The sequence below is a fragment of the Xyrauchen texanus genome, chromosome 13 (assembly GCF_025860055.1).
Source record: "Xyrauchen texanus isolate HMW12.3.18 chromosome 13, RBS_HiC_50CHRs, whole genome shotgun sequence".
NCBI lineage: Eukaryota > Metazoa > Chordata > Actinopteri > Cypriniformes > Catostomidae > Xyrauchen > Xyrauchen texanus.
The window spans coordinates 12,654,817-12,675,304 of NC_068288.1; the positions used below are offsets into that span (position 1 = coordinate 12,654,817).

General features: G+C 40.8%; 1 protein-coding gene across 1 annotated transcript; it reads right to left on the minus strand.

Moving 5' to 3' along the window:
* Positions 1-668: 668 nt before the first annotated feature.
* LOC127654368 (protein lifeguard 3-like) lies at positions 669-17,676 on the minus strand. The gene is made up of 12 exons (XM_052141507.1): positions 17,326-17,676; positions 8,972-9,210; positions 7,903-7,973; positions 7,695-7,759; positions 7,509-7,562; positions 6,273-6,323; positions 4,543-4,582; positions 4,282-4,319; positions 2,425-2,512; positions 2,246-2,341; positions 2,109-2,162; positions 669-1,979 (listed from the first exon to the last, which is right to left on the minus strand). The coding sequence occupies exons 2-12, from the start codon at positions 9,192-9,194 to the stop codon at positions 1,830-1,832; spliced, it is 930 nt and encodes a 309-aa protein (XP_051997467.1). The 5' UTR covers positions 9,195-9,210; positions 17,326-17,676; the 3' UTR covers positions 669-1,829.
* Positions 17,677-20,488: the final 2,812 nt, after the last annotated feature.

Genomic DNA, 20,488 nt, shown 5'->3' on the forward strand with positions numbered 1-20,488 from the left:
GTCCGAGTACATCCCCAAAAGAAAGGCTAAAAATCCAATGATGAAGATTGGATATGCATGGTAAGTGTTGCTTAGATTGCTTTTTGAGTTCTCTGTATAACCAATACTGGAAATCTAAAAATTATAAATGGGATATTCAAGCTACTGACACTGGGGTGTTTGCTCCTAGGATGATTGGCCTACCCACAGGAATCATTGGCTTTATTCTGGCAAAAAGACAGGTGGATAAAAACCGACTGAAGCAGCTGAGAATAAGACAGAGAATGAAGATGGCCAATGAGGGAGAGTTTGAGAGTGAGAGATATAAAGCACCCACCAGGATGCATGTTTGAAATGACTATTGTCCTTGAGAATGCCCTCACTGAGTGCTTATCAGTTGATTGCCATGGAAACAGTGGAATCAGTCAGATGTAACAGAGGACAACATCATCATAGAACATGTATTGTTGTTGATCATGTGGAAGTTTGTTGTGGGTTTGTAAGAACATTCCAAATGAGTGAGGAATTCCATTGATGTCTGATGTACTTGCAGTGATACTGTCATCTTATCAACATGTTTGGAGGGTGCTTGTACATAAATATAGATAATAACTTAATAAGCAGCCAATTTTGTATTTCTTTTTTAAATAAAAATCCACAAACTAATAACGGTACATATCAAAGCAAACTCAAACTGGCTGATATTTTAATATATATCCAATCCATACACTGTATATTTAGATAAAACTACTTGTATGACTGTATATACTGTAAATCTTTGGCAGTAAACAAAAACTGAAAGCCAGTACTGGACATAAAATAATCTGTGACATTAAGCGTATTATCAAATCCATCAAGTAAAGAAATGTATTTCACAAATCATTCAAGCATTCAGTGATGCTGATGTAAAAAATAAAATAAAATCATATATATCACTTTTATATTAATATAGAGAGATGTATGCAAGAAAAATATTGATCATTAACTGAAATATAGTAAGCTTGTATATACACAGCAGATAATACCCATGACAGAATTGTGCATAATACCACACACATTTAAATAATTCTGTGTCTATACAGTACAAATTAATGATGCATATCCACTAATGAGGAGCACTTTATAACAATCATTAAATCTATTGTTCACCCAATAAATGAAAATTCATCATTTACTCACCGTCGTGCCAGCACAGATGTGCATCTTTCTTCTCCAGAACAAAAAGCCTTTTTTGGAAGAATATCTCAGCTCTGTAGGTCCATACAATGCAACTGAATGGTAACCAAAACTTTGAAGTTCCAAAAAGCACATACATGCAGCATAAAAGTAATTAATATGACTCCAGTGGTTAAATCCATGTCTTCTGAAGCAATCCCATCAGTTTTGAGAACAGACCAAATTATAACGTTAGTCATAATCATGATTTCAAGCTTGATTACACTTCCTACACTACGAACATTTGATATTATATTTTGGTCTGTTCTCACACGAATCTTTTTTTTGTTCTGCAGAAGAAAGAAAGTCATACACATCTGGGATGGCATGAGGGTGAGTAAATGATGAGTGAATTTTCATTTTTGGGTGAACTGTCCCTTTACTGTATAACATCTTTTATAATAATCTGTGTAATGCTACTATTAACATCGCATAAGGCCAGGAACACCGTAAAGGCTATAAATGATCAGAAAGCAAGCATACAGTTAATTAAGAAATTATATTCATGCCTTACCAGTTGATACCAAATGATGAAAGAACATGTCTGTTGGGACTTAACAGACACAGTCCATTAATATTAATTTACATTTGACAGTACAAAAGGCTAAAAAGGTCAGTTGGCCAGCCTAAAGCTTCTATCTTTCTGAAAATCCGATAATTTGCAGGAGCAAGATGAAGATCTGGACAATATCGATATAAAGAGAGAGAGCAGCAAACACATACTCCTCGGGACCGATGGAGTGCTTCCTGTTCCCAATGAGCAGTTGGGTATGATAGGCCAGAAACTAATAATAAGAAAACACACACCCAGAAGTGATTTTAGGATGGAAACATTTTTGTCATCCCTACCTTGAATCAAAGCAATGAAAGAAAATGTGATATGTAATTCAGTTTGACAAATCTGCTACACATACCAGAGTGAATGCAATAGCCCCTATAGCAGCATACAGCATGTGAAGCCATGGGACCTGAAATAACAGGAGACTATGAGAATGAAATTATCAAATGTGAATATCTATGCATTAATTACAAGTTGGAAAGTCATGCTTACGTATTTGATCGACAGCACGATGGAAGTGATGATGCCAGTCACAAACACCACGATTCCGAGCACGCTGAAAAAACCAGTCCATTTAGTGAAATCCACCTATTAGGACAGAAAAATTGTAAAACGCACACATTCCTTTTCAAAGCATTGAGGGTAAAGTTAAGATCATGCTGCTGGGGTACCTTAGTCTGGAAGCAGAACACTGTCACAGCAATGCACACGATAGCAGTGATGCCCAGGGCCAGGAACACTGCCTTAGTGCTGTAATAACTACAAACACCAAACTTTGTTAAAGGCACAGTTCACTCAAAATGTTATATTCTCTCTTCATTTACCTACACTTATGCCATCCCAGATGAGTTTGACTTACTTTCTTCTGCAGAACACAAAGAAATATCTCAGCTCTGTTGGTCCATACAATGCAAGTGAATGGGTGCCAAAATTTTTAAGCTCCAAAAGGCATCATAAAAGTAATCCATACGACTCCAGTGTTTAAATCCATATCTTCAGAAGTGATATTATCATATATGTTGGGTTTGTATATATGTATAGGTTGGGTGTGAAACAGATAAATATTTAAGTAATTTTCTACTATAAATTCTCCTCCCTTCTCAGTAAATCTCCACTTTAACTTTCCCTTTCACATTCTTCATGCATATTGCCCCCTACTGGCAAAAAAGAGGACTTATATATTGATCTTTTCTCATCCATACCTATCATATCACTTCTGAAGATTTTGATTTAAACACTGGAGTCTTATGGATTACTTTTATAATGCCTTTATATTCTTTTTGGACGTCAACATTTTGGCACCCATTCACTTGCATTGTATGGACTTACAAGGCTAAAATATTCTTCTAAAAATCATAATTTGTGTTCTGCAGAGGAAAGAAAGTCAAACACATCTGGGATGGCATGAAGATGAGTAAATGATGAGAGCATTTTCCTTTTTTTATTATTTAAAGGAATAGTTCACCCAAAAAGTAACATTGTGTCATTCACTTTTTTACCAAACAGTTTCTGTTATTTTTTCAGTGGAACACAAAAGGAGAATTTTTAAGAATTTTAAAGCAGCTATTTTCCATACAACAGTTCATAGTGACTATGAGCTGTCACACTCCAAAAAGGACTATAAGTAGTCCTAAAGTAATGGACAAAGTAATCCATACTTGTCCACTATATTCCAAGCCTTCTGAGGTTGAAACAAAATGTAAGTAATTATTCTCTTTGAAATAAATCAATAGCATTAAACGTACATGGTTCTTGAACATTGCGTGAACAAACATCATGACGTTTGGAAGCTGTGTGAAGATTCCTTTTGTGTTCCAAAAATGACAGCATATATGTTTGGAACAACATGTGGGTGAATAAATAATGACAGAATACTTTGTTTTTTGGGTGAACTCTAAATAATTTTTTTTAAATGACTTAAAAACACTTTAAAAGGTGCACTCAGTCATTTTCCTTATTTTAAGTATGTCGAAGTTTGGCTTACAGTGACACCTAGGGGTGTGGATGCTCCATCACCCAAACACAGCAGTTTTCAGTTACACATGCCAATGTAGAAATTCACTATTAAGGATCAATTTAATCCAAGAGTGAAAGTGTCCAATTTTACAGGGCGGTTACTCAGTTTAAACAAGTAGTATTCTGCTGGTCATGTGATTCTAACATGGCAGCCCCCATGAAGGCGTCCCTGCCCCATGTAGAAAAAACAGCTTTTATAAGGTTACTGATATGACTGAACTCTTCATCTCACGTGAGTAAAATCACTATTCATGCCTTTAGAGGTAAATCTTAAATGAGGAAAAGATTAGAGTGCACATTTAAGACATCAGTGGTACTAAAGAATTAAAGAGAAGGTTGCTAAACCATTTCATCATTACTTAGCTTAAAACTAATGGATAAGGAAAAGTAAACACAGGGTTTTCATCCATTGAAACACTGAGTCAACAGACCTCACACCAGAATCATGCTATTTTCCCAATCCCCACCCACTTTTTCTATCCCAATGCTTAGAAGTAGTTCAGCAGCCTCACCTTGCAATAGTCCCTGTCATGTAAGACATGGCCAGAGTCTAAATAATACATAAAAAAAACATATATGACATTATTCATATATTTTATATGGCCTCTTTGATACATTATCTACATATTATTACATGCAAAAACAAGATTATGAAAAGGTCCAAGCTCTTTATAGTAATAAATGTAAAATTCAATTTGAAACCAAAGAGCATTTGCATCGCAGGTTTGGCCACACCCCCTCTTAATTCCCTCAGAGTGACTCTTCCAACTCACAAAAATGACCAACAGGATCATGTTCCATGGGAAACGCCGCCTAAAAAAGTGGAAAAAGAGCATGAGCTTAATCTATTTGTTCCCATAAAAACTTAATAATTCAAGAATTATTGTTTTTGGTTAATAATAATAATAAACAAAAATTGGTTAATACTATACAGTGCTGTGAAAAAGTATTATTTTAAATCTTCAAACCAGATATAAAATAAAACAAAGGCAATCTGAGTAAACACAAAATACAGTTTTCAAATATATATTTTTTTATTGAAGCAAAAAACTTATCCAACACCTCTATCACTCATGTGAAAAACTAACTGCCCCCTTGAACTTAATAGCTGGTTGTGCCACCTTAGGCAGCCACAACTGCAACCAAACACTTCCTATAACTGGAGATCAGTCGTTCACAACGCTGCGGGGGAAGTTTGGCCCACTCTTCTTTGCAGAACTGCTTTAGTTCAGCTACACTGGAGGGTTTTCGACTATGAAGTGCCCATTTAAGGTCCTGAACAGCATCTCAATCTGGTTTAACTCAGGTCTTTGACTAGGCCACTCCAAAACTTTAATTTAGCTTCTTTTGAGTCATTCAGAGGTGGACTTACTCCTATGCTTTGGATCATTGTCTTGCTGCATAATCCAGTTGTGCTTGAGCTTCAACTCACAGACTGATGACCGGACGTTCTCCTTTGCTTGACCGTAGGTATGATGTTCTTTTTATGGAATTCTGTATTTGATTTATGACCAGATGTAACGGGACCCCTGTCTTCCAAACAGTTCCACTTTCAACTCATCAGTCCACAGAACATTCTCCCAAAAGCTTTGAGGATCATCAAGGTGTGATTTGGCAAAATTCAGACGATCTTTAATGTTTTTGGGTTTTCGCCTCGCCACACTTCCATAGATGCCATTTTTGTCCAGTGTCTTTCTGACAGTGGAGTCATGAACAGTGACCTTTATTGATGTGAGAGAGGCCTGCAGTTCCTCAGATGTTGTCCTTGGCTTTTTTATGAGTTCCTGGATGAGTCGTCGCTGTGATCTTGAAGGAATTTTGGAAGGTCGGCCACTTCTGGGAAGGTTCACTACTGTGCCAAGTCTTCTCCATTTGGAGATGATGACTCTCACTGGGGTTCTTTGGAGCCCCAGAAACTTTCAAATAGCTTTATAACCCTTCCCAGACTGATGCATTTCAATCACCTTTTTCCTCCTCCTTTCTGGAATTTCTTTCGGCTTTGGCATAGTGTGCTACTGGCCGACACATTTTAGTCAACTTCATGCTGCTGAAAAAGTTTTATTTAGGTGTTGATGTGATTGAACAGGACTGGCAGTAATCAGGTCTGGTTGTGTCCAGTCCAGCTGAACCCCATTATGAACGCAGTTTCATAGATTTGGGGATTTAGTAACTAAGGGGGCAAATACTTTTTCCACACATGCACCGTTGGTATTGGATAACTTTTTTGCTTCAATAAACAACATTATAATATAAAAACTGTGTTTTGTGTTTACTCAGATTGCCTTTGTTATATGTTAGATTTTGTTAACATTTTTGAAACAATTTAGTCTGAGATTTACACAAAAACAGAAGAAATCAGGACAGGGCAAATACTTTTTCACAGCAATGTATGTCTTGAAGGACTTTTGTGCTCTTATTGTGTCACATTACTAAATTACAAGAGGCACAAAACATCACCATCTGTTCTTTGAGGCTCATTGAGAAGAAGAGCCATTCGTCTCACCTCGGTCCCTGACAGCAAACCAGCACGATGTGCGTGACAAAGTAGACGGCGCTAAAAAAAACACATTTTATTAACAGTTGTTTTTTTTTTATTAGGTATGAGCAACATTACATACTTCCAAAATCGATTAGTCAGTTAGTTGCCTGAACAACTGGTCGACTAAAGCCCAAATTATACTTTGGTCAGACATGAATGGTAATCGTCAGTGTACAGGATGCGTGACGCAAATTTTGTCATCAGCAAAGTGCTCGAGCACTAAGCACGTGCCGCCATATTTTTCAAATCATGCATACTCTGAATGCGCATGCACCTAGAATTATTTGCATTAATTAATGAGTCCACAAGGTGGCAGCACTCACAGTAGAGCCATTGCTGTCACATAAAAGCAATTACTGCTAAACAACAGGAGAAGAAGGTGGCAACAACAGGAACCCCTAAATAATTAGGCTGGTTTTACGTTCTTCTAACACTTGATCAGCCGTGTTTCTTAGGGATGTGTTGTTGTGTTCAGAGACAGTAAGACTGAGTGCAACAAAAAGGAATAGAATGCAGGGGGTTAAAAATTGGACTACCTTTAATTTTTAAAGGTATAGTTCCCCAAAAATTTAAATGATCTCATTATTTACTCACCCTCATGCTATATCAGATGTATTCTGCAGAACACAGATTTTGAACAATAAAAGTATTATATCAATTCTCCTCCCTGACCAGTAGGTGCTGATATGCATGTAGAATGCAAAACGCCAAAAACAAAAGACGAATAATGTGGAGGTAAACGTTAAAGTGGACATTTACAGTAAAAAAAAATGACTTAAATATTGATCTTTTCCACACCCACCTCATTACTTCAGAAGACACTATATGGATTAAACCACTGGGGTCATACGGATAACTTTTATGCCGCCTTTATGTACTTTTATGAGATTCAAAGGCCTGGTCACCATTCACTTGCATTGTAAGGACCAACAGAGCTGAGATATTCTTATAAAAATCTTCGTTTGGGTTCAGCAGAAGAAAGAAAGTCATACACATCTGGGATGGCATGAGGATGAGTAAATGATAAGATAATTTTCATTTTTGGGTGAACTATCCCTTTAACGTGTCTAAAAAATGTTACGCTTATGACGGAAAGCTAACAAAACAGCATGAGCCTTTGTTTTCATCAAACCACTGTATTATTCAATATTGTAAAACAGAGTATTTTTCGAGATAAAATAATAAATATCAGGTTCTTACTATGATGTCCAGTAGATGGCAGGGTTTTTCTTCACAAAGAGTGCTACAGGTTCCCTGTATATATAAAACACAAAATAATCGAACACATTAATCATAAACTCCACCAGCGCAATCATAACGTTTACCTTATATTTTCAATAAAAACAAATGAGATTAAGTTACCATACTTAGAACACAGAAACTCACACAAATGTGAAAATAGCCACAATGCTGACCGTTACGAGGAGCTGGGCAGCAAGGATGAGGTACACCTGTGAGACAGGACAACTGCATTTTTATCAACTCATCCATTTAAAAAGCGCAATAGTCACTAACTTGAAATAAGGCAATTTAGCAACATTATGAAACTCTGATGTAAGATGATGATGCAGATTAGAGAGGAGTTGTTCCTTACTTTCCGTATAAAACGGTGTCGTACACGAGTACTGTCCCATCCTTCTGCTGTGGTAAATCCTTCATTGTCACCTGTAACAATTATGCTTTCAGTGAAAAATGCTACCTTTAGCACAATCCAGAATTTGTATGACTTCATTCAACTCAGTCAGTTTAAACCATCATATCACGTTGTAAGGGATTAGGGATCTCATTCTGCAGCAGTCTAGTCGACTATTAAAAACACTACTCGAATATCGCAAATTGATTTGTCTGAATCTCAAATCTCGCCATTACAATTGAGTCCAACAGGGGGCGCCGCTGATGTGTGTGGACGAGGTGTTGCTTGAGAGAAGAAACTCAAATGGCGTCTTTTTTTGTTCATTCTTTCAAGCACGTCCATGTGTGGAAATACTGGCAAACTCTAGATTCTTATTGAAATCCACTCCATTGGTATCATGAGTCAATGTGAAAATGTGAAGCGGTACAAGAAACCTGGAAGCTTATGTGGCCAGTATGTGTTTATGTTCGTTAAAGCTCTGAACACGGGCAGAGCGCATTTTATTAAAAGCCAACTTTAAAGGTCATTGTAATAAGTCACTGTCTCACAGGCCTAACAACACTAATCTGATGAGAGTAATTAGAATAGATGGACTGAATTACAAAAAATGGTGGTGACTTTAGTTTAAATGCAATTCAGTGGCCTACATATGACCTGCTGAAATCCAATTTCCTGAAAATGGATCAATGTATAAATGAATTGTGTGGGCATGAAACTAGATATGCTGTCACATGCTGCACAGTAAAACTAACATGTTGGAAGCAAAAGAGGTTTGGCGAGGTGGTGGCGTAGTGGGGTAAGCGCATAACTTGTAATCAGAAGGTCGCTGGTTCGATCCCCACAGCCACCACCATTGTGTCCTTGAGCAAGACACTTAACTCCAGGTTGCTCTGGGGGATTGTCCCTGTAATAAGGGCACTGTAAGTCGCTTTGGATAAAAGCGTCTGCCAAATGCATAAATGTAAATGTAAAATGTAAAAAATATTGTTTGTATTAATCAGAAATAGTCTAAAAACAGTAGTTATCTTACCTGAGCCTGAGGGAATTACGGGGATAGGGATGGGCGGTATAATTGGAGGGGGGTATCCTCCAGGATGTCCTGGGTATTGGTTATTGGGCTGTGGGTAAGGTGGTTGTCCACCATATGAACTGAAGCCATATGGCGGGGCAGAAGAGGGGTAACCTCCCTCAGGTTGAGGGTTGGAGAGCAGCCGGGATTCATTGTAATCCGGAGGGAAATCGGACCTGGACATGCTGCTTCAACAACACCTGTCAGGCAGATAAGAGGAAACCGTTATGACCACTTGTGCAAATAAAGCACAAAAACACACTTGTTAAGATGTTTTCTTTGCACCAAATCAAATTAGACAAGCGGTTCTTTTTTCTTATTTCAGGAGTAGGTAAATTATCATGAGTTACTGCTTTTTACCAAGAAAATGTCTTTGTTTAGTTGATTTGCAAAATGCCATTTTGTCACGAACCCCGCTCCCTCGTTCCGCCCCCTCGAGCTCGCACGCTCGTTTTGCTCCCTCGAGCTCGCACACTCGTTTTGCTCCCTCGAGCTCGCACGCTCGTTTTGCTCGCTCGAGCTTGCACGCTCATTTTACTCCTACGAGCTCACATGCTGGTACACTATCTCCCCCCCTCGGGCTCACATGCCCACTTCTATCGCCAGAACATTATGTACACCTGCACTCACGTCATCTGCACTCCTGTTCATTGTATACACCTGCACTCATCCCTATCACCTGTCATTGTTTTCACCTGTACTCGTCTTATCACCCCTTTATTCGTTACACCTGCACTGCTCGTTAGTTCCCCTATAAATATCACAGCACATTCGTCTCCCGCTTGTTGGTTATTGTATTTAGTTTCCCGTGTCCTTGCCCCCCGCTAGTCTCGCCTAGTTTTGAACTCCTCTTGTTTACCCCTTAGCTTGCCAGCTCCCCTTGTTCCCCTGTCGTTGATCCCGCTAGTCCCGTCTTGTTCTACGCCATAGTTGTTAACTGTTTTCCCGGCTTCGACCTCCCGCTCTTGTTGACCACTCTCTCCCGGATTTGCCCCTTCCTTCTATTCTGATTCCCTGGCTCCAACATCAGGCTCCCCTTTGACGCCTCTTCACTGGATTTGCCCTTTTTTGTACTTTGCACGCTTTGTGTTTTAATAAAGCTGTTTTGTATTCGACATTGTGACTGTCTCATCTTGTGTGGGTTACAGAATAACCAACCTTACTGAAGACAGTCACAATGTCCCAGCTGAGGATTCGCGCAGCTCACTAGAGCGGAGGTACACGTCACATTCAGCGCGAGGAGCTACGGTTTGGATGCATGACCGAGCGCTCACGGCCCAGGGACAGCAGGTACATGCGATTTTTGATTTGTTTCACCCTGTTCCGCCTGTGTCTGTCCCTGAGCCCGGTTATGCTCCCAACACATCCCCGAGCGCCGTAAGCCTTCAACCCCCTGAGAGGTTTGATGGCTCTTCGGGTGCTTGCCAAGGGTTGTTTATGCAGGGCAGCGGTTGTAGAACTTTAAACCGTGCCCTTAACATTATGGACCCAGTGGCCCAACTCTTGGTTTTGCGTCAGGGGAGTCAACCCTTGGAGGCTTATGTGGTTGACTTTTGTGCCTTGGCTAACCAGGTGAATTTTGATGAGATGGCTCTAAAAGACATTTTTCAATATGGACTGAATGAGCCAGCCTCATCATTCATGCCTGGTGGTCGCTGCTCTCTCAACCTGGCTCAGTTTATTGACCTCGCCCTACTGTACGCTGGTTCCTCGTTTACTGTGGGGGAGGCAGACACTGAACCAGCGCTCCACACCACGGCCCCCGTCTCGAAGCCTACCACGGCCCCCGTCTCAAAGCCTACCACGGCCCCCGTCTTGAAGCCTGTCACGGCCCTAGTCCCGAAGCCTGACATGGCCCCAGTCCCGAGGCCTGTCACGGCCCCCGTCTTGAAGCCTGTCACGGCCCTAGTCCCGAAGCCTGACATGGCCCCAGTCCCGAGGCCTGTCACGGCCCCAGTCCCGAAGCCTGTCACGGCCCCAGTCCCGAAGCCTGTCACGGCCCCAGTCCTCCGCCTCACGAGCCTCCCATGGCTCCTCCTCCCAAGCCTCCCAGGGCTGCTCCTCTCGAGCCTCCCAGGGCTCCTCCTCTCGAGCCTCCTAGGGCTCCATTTCTCGAGCCTCCCAGAGCTCTACCTCCCAAGCCCCCCAGGGTTCTGCCTTTCAAGTCTCTCGAGCCTCCCAGAGCTCTACCCTCGAGCCTCCCAGAGCTCCGCCTCTCAAGCCTCCCAGGGCTTCTCCTCCCGAGTCTTTCAAGGCTCCTCCTCCCAAGCCTCCCAGAGCTCTACCTCCCAAGCCCCCCAGGGTTCTGCCTTTCAAGTCTCTCGAGCCTCCCAGAGCTCTACCCCTCGAACCTCCCAGAGCTCCGCCTCTCAAGCCTCCCAGGGCTTCTCCTCTCGAGTCTTTCAGGGCTCCCCCTCCTTCCAAGCCTCTCAGGGCTTCTCCTCTCGAGTCTTTCAGGGCTCCACCCCTCAAGCCTCTCACGGCTTCGCCTATCGGGTCTTTCATGGCTCCACCCCTCAAGCCTCTCACGGCTTTGCCTCTCGAGTCTCTCAGGGCTCCTCCCCCTCTCAAGCCTCTCAGGGCTTCCCCTCTCGAGTCTTTCAGGGCTCCTCCTCCCCTCGAGCCTCTCAGGGCTCCGTCCCTCGAGTCTTTCATGGCTCCACCCCTCAAGCCTCTCACGGCTTCGCCTCTCGAGTCTCTCAGGGCTCCTCCCCCTCTCAAGCCTCTCAGGGCTTCCCCTCTCGAGTCTCTCAGGGCTCCACCTCCCCTCGAGCCTCTCAGGGCTCCTCCTCCCCTCAAGCCTCTCAGGGCTCCGCCCCTCGAGTCTTTCATGGCTCCACCCCTCAAGCCTCTCACGGCTTCGTCTCTCGAGTCTCTCAGGGCTCCTCCTCTCGCCTCTCGAGCCTTCCAGGACTCTGCCACTAGAGCCTCCTATGGCTCCGCCTCTCGGGCCTTCTACGGCTCCCCCTCCAGAGCCTCCCACGGCTCCACCTCCCGAGCCTCTCACGGCTCTGCTCCCAAAGACTCCAGAGCTTTCTATGGCTCCACCTCTCGAGCCTCCTACGGCTCCGCCTCTCGGGCCTCCTACGGCTCTACCCCCCGAGACTACAGAGCCTGCCAGGTCGTCGCCTCGGGGACCTCCCATGGCGCCACCTCCCTTGGCTCCACCTCCAGAGCCTTCCAGGCCTACCTCGCTAGAGCCTCCCATGGCGCCACCGTCATTGGCTCCACCTCCTGAGCCTTCCAGGCCTTCGCCCCTAAAGCCTCCTTCGGCTCCACCTCCAGAGCCTTCCAGGCCTCCACCTCCAGAGCCTTCCAGACCTACCCCCCTAAAGCCTCCCTTGGCTCCACCTCCAGAGCCTTCCAGGCCTTCGCTCCTAAAGCCTCCTTCGGCTCCACCTCCAGAGCCTTCCAGGCCTTCGCCCCTAAAGCCTCCTTAGGCTCCACCTCCAGAGCCTTCCAGAACCCCACCTCCAGAGCCGCCTCTGACGGCACCGCCTTTCACGGCTCTGCCCGGCCTTCCTGACCCCCTTCCTGTCCTGTGGCCTCTTCCCTGGCCTCCGGACCCTATTCCTGTCCGGTGGTCACCTTCCAGACCCCCGGACCCAGTCCCTGTCCTCCAGTCGCCTTCCAGACCCCCTGACCCAGTCCCTTTGGATGCCTCCTACATCTCCCGACCACCCGCCTGTCCGCTATGTTCCCCCTGACCTTGCCTTGAAACTGCCCATTGACCCCATGGACTGTCTCATTTCCCTCTGTGCCCCTTGGACTGCCCTCAATTTTGTTTATGTGTTTTGTGGGTTGTCTATTCAGGGTTTTTTGTTTGTTGGGATCGTCTAGCACCACTTCCCAGAGGTCGTGCTCCTTGCAACCGAGCGCGGCCATCAGGAGCCGTCCGTTATAGAGGGGGGAGTACTGTCACGAACCCCGCTCCCTCGTTCCGCCCCCTCGAGCTCGCACGCTCGTTTTGCTCGCTCGAGCTTGCACGCTCGTTTTACTCCTACGAGCTCACATGCTTGTACACTATCTCCCCCCCTCGGGCTCACATGCCCACTTCTATCGCCAGAACATTATGTACACCTGCACTCGCGTCATCTGCACTCCTGTTCATTGTATACACCTGCACTCGTCCCTATCACCTGTCATTGTTTTCACCTGTACTCGTCTTATCACCCCTTTATTCGTTACACCTGCACCGCTCGTTAGCTCCCCTATAAATATCACAGCACATTCGTCTCCCGCTTGTTGGTTATTGTATTTAGTTTCCCGTGTCCTTGCCCCCCACTAGTCTCGCCTAGTTTTGAACTCCTCTTGTTTACCCCTTAGCTTGCCAGCTCCCCTTGTTCCCCTGTCGTTGATCCCGCTAGTCCCGTCTTGTTCTACGCCATAGTTGTTAACTGTTTTCCCGGCTTCGACCTCCCGCTCTTGTTGACCACTCTCTCCCGGATTTGCCCCTTCCTTCTATTCTGATTCCCCGGCTCCGACATCATGCTCCCCTTTGACGCCTCTTCACTGGATTTGCCCTTTTTTGTACTTTGCACGCTTTGTGTTTTAATAAAGCTGTTTTGTATTCGACATTGTGACTGTCTCATCTTGTGCGGGTTACACATTTCTATACGTGCTTGCCCTTGATACCCGTATACTCTCTTACACCACTTTTCAATACTGACATTAGGCACTAGAACAGTTATAGAGAGAGCACTAAACATAGAATATCCTCTCCCTGCTTCAAGTAAAACATCTTCTGACTTCTGTAGTCATAATAGCCATATGGCTGTTTAGAGGATTTGACAGGCCCGGATGCAAACAACACATAATTGAGGGATACATATTCTGTACCTGACTGCACATCCCATCCTTTCAATTACTCTTTCCATTTTAATCCCTACAATGAGTTGCATGAAAGATACTAATCAAAGACAAATTATCTTGGAGGCTTATCTTGGGCAAGCATCACTATTATTAGGCTGGCTTGACGAAACCAACATACTGCTCTTATACAGACTTTGTTTAGGGTTTTTTCCAAAATCTCTAAACAAAGACCAAAATTATCAAGTGTAACTCCTTCTATAGCTTTCAAGCTACATGCACCAAATTTGGCACAGACCTTCAGACTATTCTGACTAGCTTTGCTTTATCTTTTCTAACTGATCGGAATAACGAATTTCACACAGCGGATGATCAAAATAAGAAATATCCCACTGAATTAAAGGGATAGTTCACTCAAAAATAAAAATGATCTCTTCATTTAGTCACCCTCATGATATCCCAGGTGTGTATGACTTTCTTTCTTCACCAGAACACATTTGAAGAAAACTAGAAAAATATCTCAGCTCAGTCGGTCCTTAAAATGCAAGTGGATGGTGATCAGACTTTCAAAGCTCCGAAAATCAAAGACAGTCAGCATAAACGTCAACCATACGACTCCAGCGGTTGAATGTTTATGTGAATGTTTTCTAATGTGAAACGATTGCTTTTGGTGTGAAAAAGGTAAATATTTAAGTACTTCATTAACTCTCTTCCAATCACGTGAGACACAACCGGAAGAGCAGCGCTGTTTACAAGTGAGAAGGAGGAACGCTGTACAGTAGCTTTGTTGGTTTCGGTTTAGATCTGTATTTATCGGTTTCTTTACTCACAATGGTGTGTTTGTGTGCTTATCCTGGATGTCTCATCCGAGACAAGAACGTGAGATTACGTCCATAGCATGGCAACGCGAATATGTCCTTATTGGATTACAGTTAAAAAAGACTTCCATTTTGATCTTTTTTCGCACCAAAAGCGATCATATCACTTTCCAAATTCATGCGTTATTAATAGGGATGTGCATGGTATTCAAATACCAAAATCACTATTCGGTTATTCTGCATGTGTTTAGAGGTCTTCAACCCGATCTGAGACCGACTGTACGAGACAAACCAACAGGTACGGGTCAGTTTTTCAAGTAGGCTACAGGGCGAGTTACGATGATGTTTAGGGTGCAAAGAGGACTTTATGTGACTGTTACACATGATTCCAGATAGTTTTTCGTCTGGCAAAGTTTCAGCACTTGATGAACGATGAGCCAATGTTTTTCCCCCTTTTGCTCTGGTGTGCAGACAATAATACACAAGTTAAATGCTGAATCGTTTAAAAATCAAAGCATCCCAATGAGGTTTCTACACCATATAATTTGCTGCCTCATGGAAAGTGAACCTTCCCAAGCAGAATTACGCATTTTCCATTGATTAAGGGAGTTTTCACACTGGGCACGTTTTCTGCCGTCCGATTCTGAGTGTGTTCCCGGTGCCACCCGCAGCGTTGATCTGGTTTCACACTCACTTGATTCTATCGAACCCCAGTCCATTTCATTCATCTTACGTCATCACAAACACGCATGGTGAACACAACACAAGACTTTGTTTTTTTGGTCCCATTATGCACAGCTGAGTGAACGACAACTGTGTATATGTGCGCTTCATGGTGTAACTCATCAGATGTCCAGGGAATGGTGACTTGCTGCTGCTCGCAAACAACGTTTTTTGAGGAGACAGCTGATTGCAAGGAATCAATTTGCATCTTTGTTTACACTGCACGCTTACTCACACTCGTATCCAAGGTGAAGTTATCGCCACTGTCATCTCCTATTATACCCTATATTCATAACCTATAATAGCATTTATATATAGTAATTATAAGGTGGATAGATAGACAGACAGACAACAGACAGACAGACAGACAGACAGACAGACAGGCAGTATTTATAGTGTTGATTGTACTTGTATGTCATTGTGGTGTCATAACTTTTTTGGGACTTTCAGGAATGTGTGGATCCTCATGTGTTGTCGAACCTAATGATGTTGTCATCGGCTAAAACGCATGCGCAGGTTACTTTACTTCCTGAATGAGTGCGCACCGAGTCCGAGTTGCTATCACATTCACGCAAATCGCTCTACAGTTCAATTGCAACCAAACTCAGACCACCTCCTACAGGAAGTCTCTGGTTCGGTACCACGGTGTGCACCTCGGTCCGTATGACAGCTTTCACATTACCAATTTTTCATGCAAACCGTGCTCTGTTTCGTTACCGTGCACATATTTAGGGTATTACGGCTCCTTTTGCTTTATCATTAAACGTTAAATGCATGCAGGACTTTTAAAGTCCTCCATACTATTGCACGAATTCTGTCGAATTCTTTGAATTTAACCATCGGCCAGGTTAAACTGCCATACTGCACCTTATCTTTGTGTTTGGAAGCATGCACTCGAGTGCATGTGCTCGCGCTGCTGCAGTCCAACACACATTCGGCTGAACAAATAGTATTTCGCATAAGGCTGACATTTACGTGGATTTATAATATGTATCTCAAAATAAATAAATAATTGATTTAGAGCTTGGGCCCTTTGGGTTTAGAGGCCCCTGGGCAACGGCCCAATCGTCCCGGTGGTTAATCCATCCCTGGGCACACCCCACGAAAGTGTCACAGTAAGTAAAGTGAATACACCCTGTAAATCCTCATTAACTGTTTACCAATGCACATCTTTTTGGAATTTGACAATGTGTTACTCCTTCAAGCATATTTGTGCCGAGTTATCAGTACATCCTGTTGTCAAATAGATGTAAAGCAGTTCACACACAGAGACACACTGTGAGGTCAGCATGGACATGTGATGTGACTCACAACTGCTGGGAAAGCTAATTCAACCCAATTCAGAATCTAACCTGTGTGAATGTGGATTGTCATTTGCTGAAACTATCCTGGGAAAAGGTGTTTCTGCATTACATATGTGAGGAGGGGTTATTGTCCCAGCAAACCTGACTTTGTGGTTTATTGTGACTTTACAGGTACATATTAATGTGTGTTTCTATCTCTTCTTATAGTCATGTATTGGTATGTAGGTTGTTCATCTAGCTACAATTCTTTGACTACATTGTAACAAGGACACAGAGTCGGGTGTGTAACACAAGCCAGACTGGAAAAGAATGTCTTCATTCTTGACTGCCAGCATGAGTCAAACAAGCCTACTGCACAGTTACATCATTATGTACTTTGCTAAGCAACCTATTATATTAAAAGTGGAAAACAAAGTAGACATTTTCACTTCCCTGACCGGTCCTCCCTGATGCATGAGAAAAGTTTCCAAAATGTTATGCAATAAACCATGTTCAACCAAATGTTGTGTATAGCTCAAATTAAATATTTTCTATGATTTCTATTAGCAAAAGCTGTGACCCAAAGCAGCTTCATCTTGAACATACTGTATTCACACACTATACTGTCTTCACTCCCCTGACAAAAAACAACACACATGGTATATAACATTAATGTTCTTACCGCAACGATGTTGAAGCTAAGGATATATCAGATGTGAGAATCCTTGAAACTGAGTCTGTTTAAACAAAAGCAAGTTAAATATTCACGCTAATCCACCTTCTTTAGTGTCAGCCCAACTAATGTAAGGAAACAGTGAGTCGATGACGTTCATCACAGTGGCGGAGATGCTGACAAACCAGCAGGTGGAGTCAAAAGAGCCTGAATCATTGGAACAGTCTTGCGTTTAACTAATCTTACCTCGTTTCCCCAAAGAAATATTTAATACATTGCCCCCGAATAAAATACTTTGGCAATTTTAAATTAAGTTTGTCTTTATGCTCTTATAACGCGCTTCACCTAAAAAAAAAAAAAAACACCCTCACATAACAAGTCCCAGGGTGTGATGAACAAGACACACCCAAACTGCATAGTTGTATTTTTTTAAAGCAAGCTGCAGTATGGCAAGCCATTTTCACATTTATTTCTTAAATCTTACTAGTATCTATGTTTATGTATTTATTTTTTTAGTGACTAGCACTTATTCAATAGTTACTAGTACTTGTTCAATAATTAAAGTACTTATTCAATAGTTACTAGTACTTATTCAACAAGTACTAGTACTTATTCAACAAGTTCTAGTACTTATTCAATAGTTACTAGTACTTTTTCAACAAGTACTAGTACTTATTCAATAGTTACTAGTTCAACAGTTACTAGTACTAATTCAATAGTTACTAGTACTTATTTAACAAGTTCTAGTACTTAATCAATAGTTACTAGTACTTATTCAACAAGTTCTAGTACTTAATCAATAGTTACTAGTACTTATTCAACAAGTTCTAGTACTAATTCAATAGTTACTAGTACTTATTCAACAAGTTCTAGTACTTAATCAATAGATACTAGTACTTATTCAGCAAGTTCTAGTACTTATTCAATAGTTACTAGTACTTTTTCAACAAGTACTAGTACTTATTCAATAGTTACTAGTTCAACAGTTACTAGTACTAATTCAATAGTTACTAGTACTTATTCAACAAGTTCTAGTACTTAATCAATAGTTACTAGTACTTATTCAACAAGTTCTAGTACTTAATCAATAGTTACTAGTACTTATTCAACAAGTACAAGTACTTATTCAATAGTTACTAGTACTTAGTCAACAGTTACTAGCACTTATTCAACAGTTACTAGTACTTATTCAATAGTTACTAGTACTTATTCAACAAGTACTAGTACTTATTCAATAGTTACTAGTACTTATTCAACAGTTACTAGTACTTATTCAACAAGTTCTAGTACATATTCAATAGTTAATAGTACTTATTCAACAGTTACTAGTACTTATTCAATATTTACTAGTACCTATTCAATAGTTACTAGTACTTATTCAATAGTTACTAGTACTTATTCAATAGTTACTAGTACTTATTCAGCAAGAACTAGTACTTATTCAATAGTTACTAGTACTTATTCACCAAGTACTAGTACTTATTCAATAGTTACTAGTACTTATTCAACAATAAGTGAATAAGTACCAGTTCTTGCTGAATTAGTACTAGTAACTATTGAATAAGTACTAGTACTTATTCCACAAGTACTAGTACTTATTCAATAGTTACTAGTACTTATTCAGCAAGAACTAGTACTTATTCAATAGTTACTAGTACTAATTCAGCAAGAACTAGTACTTATTCAATAGTTACTAGCACTTATTCAATAAGTTACTACTACTTATTCAGTAGTTACTAGTACTTATTCAACAAGTACTAGTACTTATTCAATAGTTACTAGTACCTAATTCAATAGATAATAGTACTTATTCAATAGTTACTAGTACTAATTCAGCAAGTAACTGGTACTTATTCAATAGTTACTAGTACCTATTCAGTAGTTACTAGCACTTATTCAATAGTTACTAGTACCTATTCAATAGTTACTAGTACTTATTCAACAAGTTCTAGTACTTAATCAATAGTTACTAGTACTTATTCAACAAGTTCTAGTACTTAATCAATAGTTACTAGTACTTATTCAACAAGTTCTAGTACTAATTCAATAGTTACTAGTACTTATTCAACAAGTTCTAGTACTTAATCAATAGTTACTAGTACTTATTCAGCAAGTTCTAGTACTTATTCAATAGTTACTAGTACTTTTTCAACAAGTACTAGTACTTATTCAATAGTTACTAGTTCAACAGTTACTAGTACTAATTCAATAGTTACTAGTACTTATTCAATAGTTACTAGTACTTATTCAACAAGTACTAGTACTTATTCAATAGCTACTAGTACTTATTCAACAAGTTCTAGTACTTATTCAATAGTTACTAGTACTTATTCAACAAGTACAAGTACTTATTCAATAGTTACTAGTACTTAGTCAACAGTTACTAGCACTTATTCAACAGTTACTAGTACTTATTCAATAGTTACTAGTACTTATTCAACAAGTACTAGTACTTATTCAATAGTTACTAGTACTTATTCAACAGTTACTAGTACTTATTCAACAAGTTCTAGTACATATTCAATAGTTAATAGTACTTATTCAACAGTTACTAGTACTTATTCAATATTTACTAGTACCTATTCAATAGTTACTAGTACTTATTCAATAGTTACTAGTACTTATTCAATAGTTACTAGTACTTATTCAGCAAGAACTAGTACTTATTCAATAGTTACTAGTACTTATTCAACAAGTACTAGTACTTATTCAATAGTTACTAGTACTTATTCAACAATAAGTGAATAAGTACCAGTTCTTGCTGAATTAGTACTAGTAACTATTGAATAAGTACTAGTACTTATTCCACAAGTACTAGTACTTATTCAATAGTTACTAGTACTTATTCAGCAAGAACTAGTACTTATTCAATAGTTACTAGTACTTATTCAGCAAGAACTAGTACTTATTCAATAGTTACTAGTACTAATTCAGCAAGAACTAGTACTTATTCAATAGTTACTAGCACTTATTCAATAGTTACTACTACTTATTCAGTAGTTACTAGTACTTATTCAACAAGTACTAGTACTTATTCAATAGTTACTAGTACTAATTCAGCAAGAAATAGTACTTATTCAATAGTTACTAGTACTAATTCAGCAAGAACTGGTACTTATTCAATAGTTACTAGTACCTATTCAGTAGTTACTAGCACTTATTCAATAGTTAC

Excerpts from the sequence above, each read along its gene's own strand:
- LOC127654368 (XM_052141507.1), bottom strand. The coding sequence starts at position 9,194 with ATGTCCAGGTCCGATTTCCCTCCGGATTACAATGAATCCCGGCTGCTC. Across the intron at positions 2,513-4,281 it reads ATGACAGGGACTATTGCAAG|TTATTACAGCACTAAGGCAG; the intron begins GTGAGGCTGCTG and ends TGGTGTTTGTAG. Across the intron at positions 2,163-2,245 it reads TCGTGCTGTCGATCAAATAC|GTCCCATGGCTTCACATGCT; the intron begins GTAAGCATGACT and ends CTGTTATTTCAG.